Source organism: Hetaerina americana, unplaced genomic scaffold (assembly GCF_022747635.1).
Source record: "Hetaerina americana unplaced genomic scaffold, ioHetAmer1.1.p SCAF_3, whole genome shotgun sequence".
In the NCBI taxonomy this organism is placed as follows: domain Eukaryota; kingdom Metazoa; phylum Arthropoda; class Insecta; order Odonata; family Calopterygidae; genus Hetaerina; species Hetaerina americana.
The window spans coordinates 99,894,656-99,915,453 of record NW_027286874.1 but is presented as its reverse complement, the minus strand read 5'-3'; the positions used below and the strand labels follow the sequence as shown (position 1 = coordinate 99,915,453).

The 20,798-nt window shown below is 38.6% G+C and overlaps 1 protein-coding gene across 1 annotated transcript in view; it reads right to left on the bottom strand.

The window, feature by feature from the left end:
* FucTA (glycoprotein 3-alpha-L-fucosyltransferase A) overlaps window positions 1-20,798 on the bottom strand; it is a 162,146-nt gene that overhangs the window by 22,705 nt on the left and 118,643 nt on the right. Inside the window, exons 4-5 of the mRNA XM_071588752.1 lie at window positions 13,268-13,507; window positions 4,187-4,566 (exon numbers count right to left, since the gene is read on the bottom strand). Coding sequence (XP_071444853.1) covers window positions 4,187-4,566; window positions 13,268-13,507 — 620 coding nt within the window. The remainder of the gene's footprint in view (window positions 1-4,186; window positions 4,567-13,267; window positions 13,508-20,798) is intronic.

The window sequence follows — 20,798 nt, the reverse complement described above, 5'->3', positions numbered from 1 at the left end:
TGATCACCAGTTGAAACGAAAGTATTAACGTCAAGATTTTCTAAAAATTTGTTTTCATTGATATATATTTCAATCGTTGAATCCACTTTGGCAGGTGAAGCTCTTTTTGAACATAGTTTCAAAGGCTAACTTTCTGGGTAAGTACCTGGAGCTTAGCACCAGCCCTTGGGTCAGATAAGTTGTCCATTGGGACACTACACCCCTAAGAACCCACTTTTATATTCCGTCAAGACCGACTGAGTTATTGCCTGGGTGAAGAATGGCCATCATTAAATTTATACCTTAGATCAACCATCTGGCCGTTCGTTACCTTGCACCTATTACATAAATATCGCAACGAAAAGATATCCTTGTGGAAAACCAACAGCAGGGGCATGATTCCGGCCCCGGCTGACGTGAAGTTAAAAAAAATATTAGAGTACTTAATATAAATTTGGTGAAATGACTGTTCGTTATTTATGAGTCAATTCGAGTATATAATAAACATTATTATTTAAAATCATGAATAAATAACGTCAAACTTAAACTCTAGGGTAAAGTAAGTACAAATTGAAATTTAAAAAATAATTATTACCAATGATAGAGGAAAGAAATCTAACAATTTTTAATTTTGATTACTCAAACCATGACAAAGTATTTCACTCCCGGGTAAGAATTGCTACCTATTTAAGCCGTATGAATTTAAACATAAAGTGCGAGAAATAATTCAATTATTAAAAAACTAGCTAAAAGATTTGTTTGTATCACAGCCAGAAAATTTATTTGAAATATTCGTTAATGTTCAAGTGGACGTAAAAATATGAATAGCGAAGAAATAATGGAATATCGTAATGTATGATTCAGAGAGATAATACAAGCATAAGGGAACGGAAGCTGTCATACGAAGCAGAAAATAAATCTTTCTATCATCTATACAATGTAAGTACTTATGATGATTGTCGTACCTTAGCCCTATTTTGTTGACTTAACCAACTTAATTAACTAACGGTGACTGACTTTGCTTTGCAGGTTATGGCAAAAGATCACAGTTAATTTCATTGTGATTTTTTGCCATTTAAGATAATCTATAAAAATAAAAAGTTCAGAAAAAGAAAAATGACGGATTTAAGGTAGCATCTCATTTCCATCTCTTATCTCTCCGAGGCATAGCATTATTCAATGCGCGAACTATTCGCGGAAAAGCTTTGAATCCAATTTCTAAAAGAGTCCGCGAGCCCTCGAATGAGTCCCATTCGTGAGGCAAGACTGAAGAGGAAGGAAAGAGGTTTTAAGGAGAGTGAAGAGGTGCTTAAACTGTTGGGTATCCGTGGAGTAAGGAAGAGAAAGTGGTTAAATTAAATTATGGGACTTAACTCGCAGGTGGGACCACCTCTGATGACACGACGCCATGGAATTGTCGCGTCTGTGATGCGAAAACGAACGCTAATGTGACTGCTAATTACGACTGGCACATGTGTAGAGGAAAAGAATTATTCAGTCAACTTTCCTCACTCCATAGACAAGTCTTGGGTCGTCACACGCACCTTCATGGAGTTCGAATCACAGCGTTTGAAAACTCCAGTAATTCGCCGCCGTTGTATTTTTTAACTGTTAACGCCATGTCGTATTACCATCTGTGTTTCGATAAATCCATGAAATAGGAACATAAAACCAATGCCCTGGTAGGGATGATTCACACTTACAATGTATATTTAGAAGTCATGAACATTGATGAAGTCCAAGGAACATGAGGCGATGTTGAGAAAACTATTTTAAATCGTATAAGAATGATCGTCCGCTAAAATCAAATACGGCAATGAGTACAAGATAAATATGTAAACTTTTTCTCGTAAAATGTATTGAATGTGATCATTGAAAATAATTGAACACGAATGTGATCATTAATACAGCGTTCATTTAGCATAAGTATATTAATTTCATTGTCTCTTCGAATTTGGGACATACTTCACATATAATTCAAAGTTATTTTAATAAAATTCATAAGAAAAACGCGAATTAATTTGTTCTACCCGCGTTTCTAAAAGAATCATAGTTCATTTGCAAGTGCATTCTTTTATACAAAGGGGATTTGAGTTAATGCTAGCGTAAGAACATAATACGTGAATGAAACCAGCCTTTGCCTTGGTTCTGCTCTGAGCCCTAGTCCTTTTTCGGGACTTACTTCACAGTTCCTTGTAATATATAATGTGTCCCTCTCAATAAATCTAAGCTTTGATTTATTACTATAAGTTACTCTTCACTTTTTTGCCGATACCAATTAAAATTGACTTGTGATACCAACTTGATGATCAATTGACATATATTTCAATAGGCCAGTAAGTGTATCCACCTAATTACTAAAATGCACGAGATTTTAAATAAAAAGTCAACGATTATATTATTTCTGATAGCGACAGTACTTTGAGCTTAAGATTTAAGACTGAAGGCAAATGGTACAAATGTAAATTTGAAAGTCTCTCTTAACGATCAGAATATTTGTGAGTTGTGGAACTTGTGAATCAACACCAACCAAAGCTCTTTCCAGGTCCAAATACTATTACATCCATCATGCTAATTCTCTCTGACTAAGAATACAAGGTGATCAAAATATGTTGACGGATACATTCAACAATTCGGGTGAGGTGTAGTGGAAGTTCGTCATTATGAGGAAAACAAATTTGCACTTTTCCACAGGACTAACATTTAAACCTGTGGAAAAGTGCAAATTTGTTTTTTTCTTATGTTAAATGTCTGAACCAATATGGTAAAAAGGTTTTACTGGGTGGACAGATGCATTACTCGTAAATTAGATCGGAAAACACGAAGAACAATGTGTGCCATATCGGGGAATTCGATTCCGACTACTAAATAGTATAATACAGCCAATAAGTACAGAAACCAAGAATTATGATGTTAATCAGATTCACCAATCTGACAAGTGATCTGGTTTGGATATGATAAAGAAAAAAAGCATTTTATATTACTATTTATTTACTTTATCGTCGAGCCTAGAAATTATAGACCAATAAATAAATAAAAAATTTACATGATATCACAACCAAATTGGAAAATTCATTTACGCTCTCTTCAAGCTTTCTGGTTTAAATAACGATGAGAAGTCTTTGTCTCCAATATTAAAGCCACTGGAAAATAATATGATTGAGGCCTGACTTCAGAGCATGGGTTCATCCTTTTTCTACTTGTAAATCGGCAGGACTGTTTTCAGTACTCAACCTCCACCAGCGAAAGGAATCTGGAGTGATTCTGCCATCAGATTATGCCTGCCACTTACCGCTTACCGCATTTCATCCAATTACAACCGTCCCTTTTAGCGTGAATATTTATCATTAGCTAATTATCATTTAAATTGAAGAAACCTTGAACTGAAACAATCTTTGTTCGATTCGCTTTCAACCTTATGGCAAAAATGATTTTTATATCATTGAGATGAGTGTCACTTTAAATATGTAATTTGAAATGTTACGGTAGCTGTCTTAAAATACAGAATTGGCAAAGAAACCTAAGCCCAAGCCTGGAAAGAAGGAAAGTAATGAGAATATCGCCTAGAGTGGAAAACGTGAAAACATGCCCAATGTGCTATCTCGATCTTCTTAAGCCATTTAAGTTGGTGGACCAGCAACATATTTCAGGGGCACCATGACTACCTTAGTGCTGCCATTTTTGCCATAGGATAAAACGATTTCATTGGAGACAACTTTGATCACACATGTTAATTAAATATAACCCAGAACAGCCAACGTATTTTAAACACGAATCATTTGCATTCGTCAATTTAAAAAAGCATATATTTTGCCTTTCTTAGCAGTTCGCTTCGGATCGGGATCCGATGACTACCTACAGATGATCAGATCTGATTGTTATTTAAAACAGATATCTTTGCAATATTTAGAATACTTGAGGGAAGTTTTAAGAACAGGAAAAAACAGTCGACTGCTTGAACCCTCGCGTCTTACGATATTGAGATTCGAATTTGCCAGCTTTATGTAGAGGAAGAATTCGTGATTAAAAAATACTGAAATTCTTGAAACGAAGCACATTTCGACTCAGAGTCATCTCCAGGAACAAAAAAAGATTTTGTCTTGTACCTGAAGATGACTCTGTGAGTGGAGGTAATCGAAGTTTGTTTAAACTTTCATGTATTTAGAGATAAAACATCTAATAGCTTCTGACATGCCAGAGCACCTACCTGGTCTCTTGGTCGCGGGAAGAGGGACCTCGAAGCGGCCACCGCCGAGGCCGCCGAAGCATCCCGGAAGAGGACGGCGTCCGCCGTGGGGGCCTCCGCCCTGTCGCCGGTCAAGGTGCACGCGGACACGGGGCACCTGGTGGGCGCGAGGAAGGCGTCGCGTCCCGGCCGGAGGGGCGGCGACCACGAGCCGAGGCCGCCGAAGACGAGGATCTTCTTGAGGGGCGGATGCTGCTTGACGGGTGGCGGCGGTGAAACGTCCTCCTCCTCCTCCCCCTTGACGACCAAGTTGTTGTTCATGCTGTTGTTGTCGCTGATGACGTTGTTGTTGGCGTTCCCCGCCCCGCCCCCATTCTCCTCACCCTCCTCCACCGGCAGACCTATCGACGACTTCAAATAATTAGGCGGCAGAACTGCAAGGGATCAACAGTCGGGACTATCTGGTTCAGTTCAACCGTCTCACTTCCTGCAAGAGAGAGCGCGTGTCTCTATGCCAAGCGTCTTTTTTCATCTATTGCTTTTCGAGGCACTCTTTTAATAAAAACTTGCGCGTGATTAATTAATATATTTTGTTTCTGTGATGCAAGCGAAGAAGCGTCAATCAAAAATGATAGTAAAAGCCTACTGCCTAAAGTTCGTGCTCTTGTAAGCTTTATTAATTGCTATTTTCATCTAATAATGTGACATAATTAGTGCACAGCTGCTGCGATGTTTTTAATGGTTATGTACAGCGTTAAATAAAAGAAGCAGGTGTTTAATTCTGAGGAGTTTGTGCGCCAAAAGACTTCCCGTTTTCTTTCAATTTCAATGGAAATAGTTTGACCCTGAGGAAAATTCGACCGCTCGCGCCAGATGGACGAATTTGATATCGGTCAACATGACCTTGCAAACGCCATTTTGATCGGTGCATGGAATCCTCAACTTTGCACATTCTAAACCAAAGGAAAACCAGTCAGAGGTTCTTTTTTTAAGAAGATCGCACGTTGACCTTTTAAAAAAAAAACAGAAACTGACGAGGAAAAAGGTGAAGAAATAGGAAAATACCAAAATTAAATCGAATAATGTTGCCTCCAAAACTTAAGTACCTTAATAAAAAATGAGTCTCAAAGTAATTGTTAATTATTGTCATTGAATAGCGAGCATCACTTGAGTAAATAAGTGTTGCAATTACTTAAGGAATGAAAATATCTTTTCGAGTTTTTTCTGCGGAGTGTAATTTATCATTTATATATTAAAGCAAATGAATTAACTCTTTTTTTCAGAAAAAATTACATATTTTTAAGTATATACCACATATTATAATGATCCAAAAATTAACGAACAAACAAACTACCACTTCAGGAGACTGTTACGGAAATTATGCTGAATGAAATAGTAGTCGCGAGTGTCGTGATGATTGTCTAATTGCCCTTGACGCCATGCGTCATTGCAATGCAATTTCGTCTGTTAGTACGTTTTTCTCTGTACATAAATATTGAGAAATCTACCTGATAGCAGGAAAATCAAATAATGCTTAATGGCGACAAACAAACAAACATCAATTTTGAGAGAACATAGCCCAACGAAGCGTGTAACTTTGGGATGAACTTATCATTACGAATAGGAAAATAACCAATGATCAAAATCTTGTATAATACCACATAAAAATCAGCATACACTATATTTCGAATATCTGGGTTTCTTTATTTGATTATTAATTATGCATGGCAGGTGTATTAACAAATAATGGGAAGCTCTACAAAGAGATTGAGATGTAAAAAGAAAGCATTTTTCGCATTGTTATCGTCATATTAAGTATAATATATACCCTTATAAAGACTCTAAACTGACTTATGATAAATGTCTCTGTTATGTTTCACAATCACCTCTGAGTGACAGAAACTTTTTTATTTTAATTTGTATTTTAAATAGGGAAACCACATCTCTATTCTTGAAGAATGCTGTGAGATTAGGTAACGGAAACAAAAACACCCACTAAATGGGCATACAAAACAGGGCTCTCGAGAAGCAGTGACTTAGATTATGAAATATTAGGGCATTTAATTAAAATGTGTTTGGCTTTTGGTTTATTCCTCTTTACTCGCAAAAAAGTTAAAGATTCCATGAAATTCAACACGCAAATAATTTGGATGAAATTTCTGCAACTCTTCATCAGACGTTGACGTCATAATGCACAGACAATTACTGCTGAAAAGGCTTACTCTCCATTAAATTGCTTAATTTTGAACCGACAAAGGAAGCTTTCGCATACATTTTCAACCCTAAATGTATATTTGACTTAGCTAGCAGCAAAAACAAATTAAAATATGATGGGGTACGAGGAAAAACGTTGACCTTAAGTGCTAAAGTGCTTATCGTGGGCGGTAACGATAACTATCATTATCCCGTTGTTGCCACGGTCACGGAGCGAGTCTCCAAGCGAGTGTGTTGGTCGGAAACCAATTATAACTTAAAATTAACCCACAGTGAAAATTAATAAACTAATGAATTACGACGGGTTGAGGATGTTAGAAGGGGGATGAGGCTTCGACTCTTCCTCACGGAAAGGGAGTAGGATATTAGCCGCAAATGTCGGCCACAGCACTCAGCAGAAATAAAGATCTCCAAGCCGACCGCTTCGGGAATTAGCGTGGGGTCGTGCGAGGGGTTTGGGAGTGTCGTTTGACAGGGTATGGGAGCTTGGAGGGTTGCGGGAGAGCCTCGGCTCCACCTTCCCCACACTCCACCCCATTCAACCCCCTTTCACGTTTATGCGTACACATCCGCGTATTCAATCCGAGAAATTGCCCATATTTTAACTCCCTCGTAGTTTTGCTCGCCCTTTAACTCCGGGGAAAATAACCCATCTCCTCGCTGCCTCCTATCTCTCTCTTAAATTGGAGCGAAATCCATAAAATTAATTGGGCAGCACCAACACGGGGATGATGTCATATTCTGCGGAGGGGAGAGAGAAATGGATTCTGAACGTCCAGGGAAGGACAGCCCGGCGACCAAAAACATGAAAGATCCAAGACAACAAGGGAAGAGAAGGGATATTATTGAGGGAGAAGACTTGAACACAGGACGGGGTATTGGTAGGGATAGGGTGGGAGGAAGGGGTCCGAGGGTTTGATAAACTACCTCAGCCTTCTTCCCTTTCCTCTTCAATACCGACGTCATCACCCCAAATTTTACTCCCATCTCCGCCACCTCGCCCCCAACTCCCTACCTCCCACACACCCGTTCTCGCCCCACGCATTTCTCCCCATTCCTGGAGATTTCCTTTCCGTCCGCTGGAGGTTATCCACGGCTAGGAGTGCTATCGCGCGTGGCTCTCTGTTTATTTCCTCCTTCCACTCTCCGCTTCGGCACTCTTTCATATTTCCCCCGCGTGGAGGCTCACCGGCGCCAGGACTGGCACGGAGCGACCATCGCCCCATCCCCACATCCTTTTCCGCGAGCGCGCGAAAAAGCCCCTTTTGAAAACTCCCCTCTCTTCCGTCGCATTTTTAATTTGGAACCAGGGCCTCTCCTGCAAGCGACTAATGGAAGGAAGAGGTGTGATCGCGAGGTGTGGGTGGGTGCGAGGGTAGGTATGTGGTGGAGAGTGGGGAGGGCTTTAGGGGGGGAGGTGTTTGGAGTGGGGGGAGGGTGCGTCGTGCGAAGGGCGAGGAAGACGACGGCGTGCAAGGAGACGTGCATGCATGATGTGGCGGTGGGGGACGCGGGATTACACGTGCCGCGGCGGGGGAAGCTGGGAGGGTGGGCGTGCGAGGAGGTGGGGGAGAGGGCGCCTCCTACCTTGGAAGGGAGCAGAGGTTTCAAGGGAGAAAAAATTTAAAAGGCCGCGAAAAGTTTTGAAAAAAAAGGGAGTGGAGGAGAGGAAAGAGTGCCTGATATGATGAGCTCCATTATGCCATCCCATCGACTCGAGCACCCCTAACCACGTAGTGCACTCCAATCAAGGGAAGAAAGGAGAGGGGCGAGGGAGTGGATGAAAGAAAAAGGCAGAGCGAGTTGAGAAAAGGGGCAGACAGGACTGAGGGAGGTCCGTGGGGGGGACTTAAGGGGGGAGAGATCGGAAGGTGGGGGCAGAAGAGCACCCCAACCCCTCTCCTCTCAAAGCCCTCCCTCGCTCCCCCCGAAGGAAAAGTTTCCTCGGGGAAAAAAACGGTAGGAGGTAGGAAGGGCCAGAGAGGGGGAGAGGGAGGGAGGGAGGGGAGGCGGGAGAAAAAATGCTCACTTCGGAAGGATGAATATATAAATCTTATGATTAAAGATGTTCCCCGCGGTTCGCTGTTCGAGTTGGTGTGTGTTTGTGTGTGTGTGTGTGTGAGAGAGAGAGAGAGAGCGGCGCGCGACTTCCATACGAATGTTTTCGCGGACGGTGCGCTTAATATTCAAGGGAGGCGATCTCATTCGGAGGCGGCGTTCTCTCGCGCGCGGAGGTGTGGTCCCAACCCCTCGCATATCTGCATACATCTATCTCCCGGAGTAATTGATGCTCCCGAGGGCGCCTAATTCGTGGAAGCATGAGTTCAATCAAGTTGGAAGATTTTTGCTGCCTGGGAGACCGTGCCATTGCTATTTGCAGCCTAAGAAGGCCGGGGACTCATTCCGAAATTGAATTTATTGAGCTTTCTGACTCTATTGACAACTCGTTTTTAGGAATTATCTCAAGGAATTAGATAGATATTGAAAGAAATGGATAGGTAGCCCACGATACAAGACTAACACAAGACTGGTGTGAGAGGGGGAATGAAATAGATTTCTAAGAGGAAGGTTTTTTTTACTGACCTCGCATTTTAATTGCTACTGAATTAGAAAACTATGATATATCAAATTCATAGACATGTAAGAACGTAGTGTTTTTATTGATAGCCATTAAATTGTATACATATTTAAAATAGCTGAATACTTATAAGATAAAATTAAAATAAGCCACATGAAAATAATATTGTCGTAAAATATTGACTCATTTCGTGTATTACCAATATATCAACATCTGTTATCTTCCATGAAACCAACGCACTTTCCTACTTTTGTCAAAATATGCTTAAAAAATAAATCCGCTGGACGTTTTACTACTTCTACTACTGAAATTGCAGAATAACAGTGACTGTAGTGAAATAACATGCGTGATAAAAATTTGGTCTCAGGTATGGCCGTTTTACAAACAATTAGTCTAACGATGCAACAATTTCAGAGTGTAAAAATCATTCGCCTAGACTGGGATTCGAACCCAGATCCCTCAATATCCGGTCGAGTGCTTTAGCCACTTAAGCTACCGAGGCGTCCTCTTAAACTCTGAAATTTTGGGGCTTTTTAAAGGAACCTAATCCCAGTCTAGGCGAATGATTTTTACACTCTGAAATTGTTGCATTGAAATGCACATTAGCGGATGACTCCGTTAAAAGTTACTGTTGCGGCATCTCCCGCAGTTTCTTTGGAATTAGTCTAACGTTTCCATATAAAAACTCTATTTTGACCAATTGACACTTCGAAGCCATATATACTATATGAAAGTAAACCCACAGTGTGTGAATCCCTAGTAACTTTTTGGATTATTCTTACGTCAGAGACGGTGCCACACCATCTGGGATCTACCGCTGCCCACCAGTTGGAATCAAATGGCCAGTAATTAACAGCGACTCACTGTGACGTAATATTCCTATTTGAAGCTGACTGTTATCGCCAGGCATAAAGTGGCCTTATAACCAGACCGCTCGGCTGAGTAATCCAACAAGCGAAGGCATCTAAGCGGGTATTATATTCTAACTTAGGCTATAACGAACGTTGCGCGAGGGCAGCTGTGAAAACTAAAGCCTCTTTAGGGGCACGAGACAAGATAATGGACACATGAGTAAGCTCCCAGTGTTCGTGGCTTTTGGCCAGGAGACAACACGAAGGATAAGAACGGAAATCAAGGGTACTCGGCCAGATTGCTTTCAATGCAGCTGTCTTCTCACTTGATGTTTGTTTTCATGAGATATGTACTGCCTACGCCCCCACAGCAGCGCACATGCTCAGGAGAAGGAGTAATTAAGGTCTATCAGAAAGAACCCACACAAAAATATTTCAAAGGGTAACCGTAATTAACGGACAGTGAGAAAACCGCTGAAATCATCATTGCGTCATGCATCAAACCCCTATGGTGTTCTTATTCTCGAAAGAATAATTACAATTTCATATAATCTTCTTTAACGAGTCATTCGTTAATGCCGCTGCATTATCTTTTTGATCTATATTCCGATGACTTGAGCATAAATTCAACTGCATCTCACCTTTGATATAATAGGGTAAAAGTGTATGAAATCAAACCAAATAAAAAGTAACCATGAAAATTTCTGGAAAAGATAGGTCTTTAAATATTTGTTACATTCTTGCATAGAACGCTTATTGCTGGTTTTCACTCATAAGCAAGTATCATTTCTTGGTAAATCTTTATTCGCCTTATCGAAATCGGAAACGTATAAACTATTCATTACTTCTGCCAGAAGCCGGAGTAAATCCAGCTTTAAATGAGAAAACATGGCTTAAATGTATGCAAAATAAGGACCAATCACAAACATATATATTGACAAGAAATTTACATGCATAATTGTAATACCAAGTGGAAAATTCTAATAAGTCTTGAGGGGTCTTTGAATGATACCGCGTGTATATTCTATGAAGGTAATGGTTTTAATTACCCCATGCAGTGGCCATTGGGCCCGTAGCTACAGATCTATTCATGGAAAATGTGACTTCCATCGATATCTTTACTTTCCTCGGCAACATTTTATGGAAATTGAAACAACATTGGGAAAAGAATTAGACCAATTAAATCACTTACAGTTGGACTGACTAAATATTTCTCTGAGAACAATGCTACAATACAATTTTCCCTCCTCAAATCAGCAGATATGAACTTCGAGCATGGTTTTTATAAAAGACTATAATTACTGGCGGTAGTCTACCGGGTTCGGGTAGTTTTTTCATGGTCCATAACTCTACAATATTCAGTAATCCTTACCCCCGGCTCATATGATGAAAATCATCTTTAAACTTCACATTTGACGTTACAAAACTTATTATTTAGTTTTCATACTTCCTAACTCCCTCATTTTCAACAAAAATACCAATTCTTTTCCTCCCTCTACCTCGCTTTCTCAGAATTCTACCCTCTGCTACCATCTTCGGCATCCTATTACCTTCCAGTATCTCCTGCAACCAATTGCCCTACCTTGTTAGAATTGTTATAATTTCTTTCAGCAATCTTCTCTGTTCCCATACCACGCTTAGAATTCCATCGCATCTTTTCTTTTCCGTCGATTTTATTTTCTCCATTTTCCTCCACACTCGCTTCTCGAAAGCTCCACCCTTCTCCTCTTGCGCCGATGACCACGTTTCAGAGCCAGACAAAAACTACGCTCCACATTATAGTTTTCGCCAGTATTTTCTTACATCTTCACTTGAGGTGCCTGTCATCAATTCCCACCTCTTTTTAAAAGCTTCTTTCCCCAAATACATCTTTCTTTTAATGGCCTTACTACTTTATCCACCTTGCATTAAACCTAAAATGGTGAAGTTTTCTATATGTTATAGCTTATGTTCCTAACTTTAAACTTCAATGCTTATGTTTACATTAAATAAATGACAAATGAGCATCTTTTTATTTTTTTTAAATCATTTAGCAGAAGAAAGCAAGTGAAATCGCGTAAAAGCGTATATAACTGGTATAATGTAATTACAACAGCTTTATCAAAATACTAAAAAATATGCTGCAATATTAATCAAGAATCTTAAAATCGTGAATCATACAATATATCAACACACTATTCTCAAATACTCTAATGTTTAATGTAACAAGTGGCATGTATACGATTATACAGCTTTACACAGTTATAGTAGTGACTTGCATTTTTTAAAGTAATTCCCAAGAGCCAATAATAAAACTTGGCATAATAAATTTGCAGACCAAGTAACAAAATTTGCAATCCGTGGAATCTCAAATACGACATTGGGTAAATAATATAACTTTTGTGGGAATAAAAAGTAAAGGACCCGGAAAAACCCCTGGGTAAAATTGGAAACCTTCCAAGTTGACATTTAGAAAGAAGTGAGACATTTTCAACTGCTATGTATTTATTTTCACGATAGTGATATTTTTGCTTGAGAAAGATCCATTCCGTAAAGCAGAGTGCTTGGGATGCTTACGTATTTTCCTGAAAGTAACATTTTTCATTTGGGCAATTCATATGCAGCTACTGAATTAAGAATCTCAGTTTTAACGCAGTTATTTGTGTGGATTAATTATCTTTACCCACACGATGTATTATAGTTATTGTCTTTCACGTCAAACCAAAATATAGATACATGAAAAGGCATATTTCTCACTTAATTTAAGTTACCGGGCCTTGAATCACTGTATTTGTCACGAGCAGGTTTTTCCCATTGCAAACAAACGAAAAAATAATATTTAGATTCTTCATATCTCTCAGAAAAATTACTGAAAATATTATTAAAACATTTTTTAAAATTCACTCTGAATCATCAGATACACTGGTGATTATTCGTAGAAATTTTACGTTAAGCTTAGTTATTTCAATACTGTGCAAGTTTGGTCAGGGTTAAGCATTCAAGCATTTTTTCATTTTCAACGATCTTTTCTGTCGAAAAAGTTTTCTAGAAACCGACAAGAACTATAAAAAACCTATACACCTACTAATTATTTGAAATTCAGAAGAGGAAAGCATTGATAAGTTCCATTTCCGTTTCCTTTCCAATTCAAGTGAAGAAGTCTGAAGCCCAGAAAGCAAACATTTCTCTCGAAAAATGTAATCTTTTTTGAGCCCCGAATATTATCCCTCTCCCGAACGTGTTTCACAAACCAAAAAATACGCTTTGCTCGGGCAGCATATACACAAAGCACCCACCGCCGTCCCTTTGCCTCAGTGGTAGTGTTTACTTTGCTAGTTTAACTCGGGAGGGAGGGAGGGCTTTGACAGAGTCAACCGGCATGCTTGCTTTGTGACTAAAGAATAGCCTCGACAGGTTAACTCTATGTTAGCGTAAGCTTCTCTACTATGATTTCGAGCGAGCGATCGCATGGAAACCCACCTCGAGGGACGAACATCAGCTGGTCCACAATCCGGTCTCCTCCGGGGTCCTCCTCCGGCCACAGCTTCACCACTCGCTCCGCCACGAGGACCCTCCTAGGCCTCTTCTTCCCGCCCTCCATGAACCAAGGCCGTTCCTCCGGGGGTGGAATGGAGGGCAGGGGGTCACCGCCCCCTTCTACTCCCACTCCATTCTCAGCCCCTGCTCCGTGTAGTGAATCCGAATCCCTCCTTGACCTCCCTGAAAAAAAGCAAACAGACTCGTTGCAGGCCACACCAAAGACGTTTCCACTCCGGGGACTCAAATCGGCAGTGTCGCATTTTCGTTTCAGCACACGAGGGTTTTGGTGGGCTTGGTGTTTGACTTCGAGATGCTTGAAGAGCCTATGAGCATCTCAAATTTAGCCACTGAAGTGAAGGTTTCTTTTGAGTGGATTCTTCCACGTCAGTTCATCTTGTCAGACGATATTTTTTTTGCGTCCCTGCCAACCACGTCGTGTCAGAAGTGACGGCATGAGTAGGTAAGACTTTCTGCACTAGGGAGCTGGTAGGACTACCCAAGAAATCGCCCCCTGATAAGACGAATCGGCATGTAAGAAGATACGGAAAATCTTCATGGTCGTGTCTAATTCACTTGAACAGAGAGTTAGCTACCTGTAAGGCGATGGTTGAACCGTTGGGATGACTGACGAGCCCTTTGATGAGATTGATAGATCACAGAGACCACAAACTAACCTTATTTCTGGCATGTACGCTGTCACTTGGTCACTGGTATGTAAAAATTTGATTTCTATTCATCCTATCTTCTAATTAACTCTATTTTTTTAAGATACTTTTAATATATTTAAAGACTCTGTGTCTACTCTAGAAATATTATAAATTGTTACTCTGGACGAAGGTTTTAAAAATATGTTTTCTGCTCTTTTAATTTCAATGAAAATTGAAAGGAAAATGTGAAAATAACAAACAAAATTGACCTACAGCCTCTTTTGATTGATTAATATAGTCCTCACCACACATCAAACCCGGAGACGTGTAAATGACACCCCTTAGCAATAGGGTCCGCCCATTTTCTTAAGCCGCCGGCGGTTTTCCAGGACGTTTTGGCAGTCGGAAAATCACACAATTGGGTGAATCTGCCAGTATTATGCCATTATTACTATTGGTATTACTGGCATTTGAACTCAAGATCTTCGCGCCCAAAGCCGAACGCATTGGGGTTTGAAGACCATAAAGAGAATAGTATTGATAGTTGAGGTTTGGTCTCACCTCGATGGAAGCCCAATTGAAATTGGAATGTGATAACTATTATCATCACCACATGTAAATTGTATTACTCCGTATTTATTTAAACCATTTGATTAGTATGGTCCTTTGATCTACCATGCTTGATTTTTATTTTCTAATTCGTTTTTTGGTAGATTATCAAGGTGTGAGCTGTCTCCTCCATAGGATGATTAGCAAGGACGAAGGAAGTTATTTTTAACTACCTGGTATACAGTCATAGACTATGCGAAATACTTAGTAAATTCTTATTTTTTTAACTTTTAATCATAAGGAGGATGATGAAATAGAGAGGTAGAATGTACAAGGAAATCTGAAATTTGTTGGAACTGTAAAACATAACTCCGTGCATGCGTGACTTTCATTGTACCTTTTCAACCAACGGGTTTTCTTACTTCGATCGTTTCGAAGAGGTGGTGCCTACGTTAAACGTGCTCAAGGTCCTTGAACTCGGTCCTTTGGCGAAGGAGGCCACAAATTCGATTCGATTTCTCTCCTTCAAGGAGGAAGAAGCTTCAATTACTCCGCCGGCTGATAAGCGCAACACGACCTCTACGGGCGTCTGCATTGTATGTCCGTCTCCCCTTTCGGATTCAATTACTGGAAAGTGCAAAGGCGGTATGTGCTATGACACCATACACTTTCCAACAAGACGGTAACTTATTCCATGAATAATCAACTTCTTACAATAAAAAGTACTAGGATATTATAATTAATATTTGTCCAAATTTGAATTATCAATAATGAATGTGGAATGTTAAGATACAGCGGTCGAATGGTAATTTTTTTCCTGCGGCAAATTTTTTCCGCTCGCTAAGATATCATCCGATAATTTTAACTTCAAAATACGTATCATAGCCATTCCACATTTGGCAATCAATTTAATCCTCTCTCCCGATTTCATTAGCTTCATTAGTTGACTATTATAACGATCCAATTAGGGTGGGCTTGCGTTTAACGTTAATTAATTAAAAAGTAAATTTATCAAGTAACTTTTAACTCGTTATTTTATTTTCCCTATCGACTCTTTTATAACTTGAAGTATTTTTTTAGCAAAATAGCCTAAAAGGGACGCGTGGAAAAATTAATTAGTTAACTCTGAGAGAGAGTCAGAGGGCATTAATTGTTTCACAGGGCACTTCTGCCGTGTTTAGAGAAATGTGACAGTTCATCAGCTTCCAAAATGATTAATGTTTCTGTCAGAAATGGAGAAAAGTTTTGACGTGAGTTTCCACGTAAGTATTTTTTGCCAACTTCACTTGAAGATAAACTTGTAAGTTAATTCAGTTTTAACTTAGCTGAAATTCATTTTATCCGGGATTAACCGCTAACCTAACTCAGCTGAAATCCATTACATTTAAATTAACTTATCTGTTATGAGTAACTTAACCAAGTCTGATCACGATATTTTTAAAGTACGAGGTCTAACCAAATCCATAATGTTGACGCAAATGTAAATAAATTTCACAGAAATTACGCATCATAAAAATTCCTTTTTTAAAATAATCAGGACAAGGACCACATGGAAAGGCTACCTAACAATTTTTGTGAATTATTGGAACATTTCATGCGTACCAAGAAACAATTGGCAAATTTTTTTCTATGCTCCGGTACTTATTTTTTCTTACCTTAGGTACGAACCGCTACACATATTGTTCGAAACCAAGAACCTCGCACTCCTATTCTAAGTTTCACATAAAACTTTAAATGTGAGGTTCTTATGAGAGAAACAGAAGCTTTACATATTTATAGGAGTTTTTCTCTTCTTATATAGACAACTGGAATGCATTTAAAACTCTCTTTATTCCCATAAAACATGGTTGTTTCACAGCAATTATGATAGTCAAGGCTTCCATGTACAGAGCCTCTCATTTAAATCACCTTACGTCGCCTATAAGCGAATGCATAACCGAATCAAAGAATACACTTAAAACATATATAATCGAGCATTTAGTTTTATGGCACTTAAGCGATATTAGATAGGAGTATCGAACGTTAGAACACCATTTCCACGTAGCAGGATGGAATTCATAGCTATTTCATTCGGACTGTGCACCGCAGATGACTACTGAGATTTCTTCTCTTGGGCAATAGTGACAAAAGTGGCTGCCATCCTATTTCCCTCAACTCGGAAGAAGAAAATAAAATATTAATAGATTATTCAGCTGAGTGAAAGGTGAGAAAAATCCTTTCGATTTAAACTAATTTTTCCCTTTCTTAAATAATCATCATATCTTTTCGATGTTATGAAACGTAATGTGGTGTAAAATTTTTCATTTCTTATTTTACAGCAAGTTTTCAGTTTAATTTCAAAGAATCCTAAAGCAGCAATCGTTTTCAGATGGTTAAGTGTTTGAGGTTTAGATATGAAGCATATTTACATTTCAGCGTTTTATTTTATGGTTTAGAAGTTCATTCAGTTTAGTTCTGTCGTTAAGAAGTTGTATTTTTATGTAGTGAACGCGAGTAGAAAAATCGATTCAGTGTCTTATCAGCTTAATAAGCTTCAGTAGATGCAGAAAATACGTTATTCTGTTATTTTTCCCCATCTCCCTCGTCCACTGAGTTACATACCTTCCATTTTTAACATGTAGTCAATGTTGTCAACTCTGCACGCTGGGATTTCCTTTTACCTTGTCGGAATTTCCCACATGCGATTCAAAGTCAACTGAGGAAACTGTTGGCAGAGCCCGTTTATTTATGAAACGAGACCAGTTGTCGTCCAAAACGTGTTATGCCCACTTCTACGACTTGTTCTGGAGGTCAAATCACGGGGAGGATATTATAGTCCCAATTTGTAACGCAATTATTAATGGTGAATCTCTTCGTCTAATATCTTGATTCACATAGGCTGTGTATTGAAAAATGCGCACATTCACAGTACCTTTGTTACTATGCATGCTCGTATTGAGCATGAAAACTTAAGGTTTTCTAAGAATTCGCTTCCGTATCTATACTGCGTGGAGGTTTAGAATCGCCAAACAAAAGACAGTGCGATACGGAGGATTAAAGTTGCAGTTCCACGTTCTTCAGAAATGTAACTTTTCTAAGATTGTATCTTGATAAAATTTTCATTTACGGCAGCACCAATCGTTAAGTCAAGAGTGTGAATTAGCATGTATTTGCAAAATTAGCCAGTTTGAACAACATTATGTGAATTCAGGAGACGCGTAGAGATTCACGAAACGGAACTTCTAGCAACTTTGGTGTCTCTGGGATCCGCGGAGTTATTGCTTCATTGTAAAAAGAGATACTTTCTCCTAAAAGCCTTTTGTACGGATCTTGAGGCCAAGATGGTCTTTTAATCGTGATAGATAACCCGCTTGGACTTGTCGATATCGGTTCATCGTCGCTCACTAGAGGCAGTTATTACTTTGTGACTCTCACTATAGGAGATCAACGGGGTAGTGGTGAGATCTCAGAGGTTGCATTGGACAGCAGAGCATTCATTGTAAGAAGGAATTTGAATGTCGGTGGTTAAACGACGTCAACGACGAAATCAACTGAAAGGGATATGGCGGTCACTATTTCAATTTTCCAACTTGCAGAAACAAATCCTGATTTTTCGGTGGTTCTGGTTTTCGGCATAATCCAACACTTATCAGTGGTTAGAAAACATAGGTAAGCGTGTATTTTTAAATTAAAATGAATTTCATGTTAATGTTATCATACATTTTTGTGGAGAAGAACTGAATTCAGAAATGTCGGCACCAATTTTCGCCGTAGACACGATAATGTATTCGTTGTGGTTACCGAGGGGATTGTATGATATTGTATTGCAACACAAGGATTAAGTACATTTCACCACGCTTGAAGTTTTGGGAAACGCATATTCAAACACTAAATAATAACTGTAGCAGCATTATATACCCTAATATTTTTTCGCGGATTTTTATAAATTGGACCGGTTAGGGCCACCATTACTAATTTTTTAGGCTTTTTGTTGATACTTATAAATACGTGAATTATAGCGAGGTATAACCAGTCAAAAGGCATGAGTTTTTATTCAATTATCGAGTTCTCCTATTGCATGATATTTTAGAATAGTGAGATTGCATACTTTCTGCAGTAATGAATTAAAAGCGATAAGAAGAATACCACATTATTCTTATTAGATTCAGGTTTCTTCTCCGATGCGTTTCAGTTCATTCACGCAAGTGTAATTTGAAATTTACTTACAACTATGCTCAATTATATACTTGTAAATTAACATCTAAACTTAGTATTTGTTTAAATGGGCACATATTAATAACTGATCATAACCTAAAAAATAGATGTCAAATATTACATAAAATAAATATTCAAATGTATTTATTAATGATTAAATGTTAATCCTAAGCGAAACAAACATTATCAAATTTTTTGATTGCACGCCGAAAGTTTTCTCAGCCCCAGCAAACCGATGGGATATAACGGCGACTCAGTTGATGAATATACAACTACAAGTAGGAGAAATTTTACAACAAAGATATTTTCAGATATATTTTTACGTTTTAAGAAAATTTTCAGATATATTTTTATCGTGAATAATTAATACAAATAATGATATGATACTCGAATCCGCCTTGATGGTGAGAAAAAGTGATAGCTGCAAAAACATTATTGAACAGTAATGCAACCTAATATAATGCACGATTAAATGCGTCATATATTGTAAGTCATTAATTTTCCTGTTGGCAACACTAAGGTAAAAGTAGAGTAGTCCTTATGCTTCTTGGAACATTGCGTGCGCCTTAAACCGCTGCGCTGGATGGACACCAAGCAGTTTGCGTGCCTGATGCTGTCAAAAATGCTGGGAACAATGATAATGCCACTTAACTCATACAAATTAGTGATGGATTCATGGCCAAGTGCAACACTTTAACCGACACAAGCCACTAATTGAAAGTGGCATTAAACAGATGAACAAATTACCATGTTTCACTCCTAAATCGAGTATCAACCGCAAAAAATATTCCGCATACTTGTGTGAACTGCATGTCTCACTCCTGAAAAATATTCGATCAAAAAATTGTACTATCTCTATTAAAATACACAAGAGATATCACGACTTAAACGCGCATTAGTCCCATCGTAAACACAAAGGAGACATGAAGACTTGAAAGCGCATCAGTCCCATCGTAAACATTTATGATTTCATTATTTTATGATTTCAAGAGCGTCCAAAGCTATTTATTCACGGTGGCAATGCTCCCTGTCGTGTAGCGATGACACTGACTATATTCCACGAATTCGTTTGATTCCTTCAGTTTTAATATTTCAACTTTCAGATTTTGACTAAAATATGAATCGGCGTGGCTTCAAATAGAGTGACAATAGCTTGAAGGGCGAAGATCTCGCTTATATTCAATAACTACTTCTCTCATGGGAAGTCGTACGATTAACTGTGAAGGATGCGCGATGAAAACAACCAATTAATCTAACTTCAACTTCATGGACAGATTATTCCTGAGGTGCGATGAATCCTTTCGTAAAATTGGTTCAGAAATAAAAAAGAAAAGTGATTTCGCTCTTGACATAAAGTTCCATCAACACTGTCACATAGGCTTTCATGCCTTCCCAAATCAACCTAGATCTAATACGAATTTAATTCTCCGAAATTGCTGATGAGCATGAGCCATGAAAAATTAATCCCCAGGAATTTTCTCATAAGAATTTATATAGGAAAATATTTTAATGTTAGCAAAAGTAATTTTGAATAATAAAGTCGATTAAATTGAACTACATTTTTCGGTATCTCAGTTAAGATCAATCAATCATTAAAATTTTCCAGGTGAGTAAAATTGTACATCTCTTCGGGCACCGCGGGACCTGCGACCCCCTGTGATATATTCTGCTGCTTCCGATGCTTCAGCCCTAATTTATCTTAAGAGGGATAGTCAATGTAAATTGACAGAATAAATCCCGATTGATGATGCTATCATTTTATTTCATCTAGTTTTTCCGATATTCTCGTCCGACGTAGTTACTCTTGAATTTTGTTTGAAATGAGATCTAAGGAGCCACGAATTAGGTCTATTGGATTAACGGTAATACTTTGTTAAATCATAGATCACATTAAATTAATCATTATTTCCAATTTTGTGACTAAGTTATTAACTGAAAATGTTGTTTTCCCTTATTTCAAAATATATATTTAATTAAATTTAAAAAAAGACACTTTTAAAAATAACATTCCCATCCCAACTGTAATAAAGTTAGGAAACTTATCTCATTTGTTTTTGTCACATCACGGGTTTGTGAGAAAG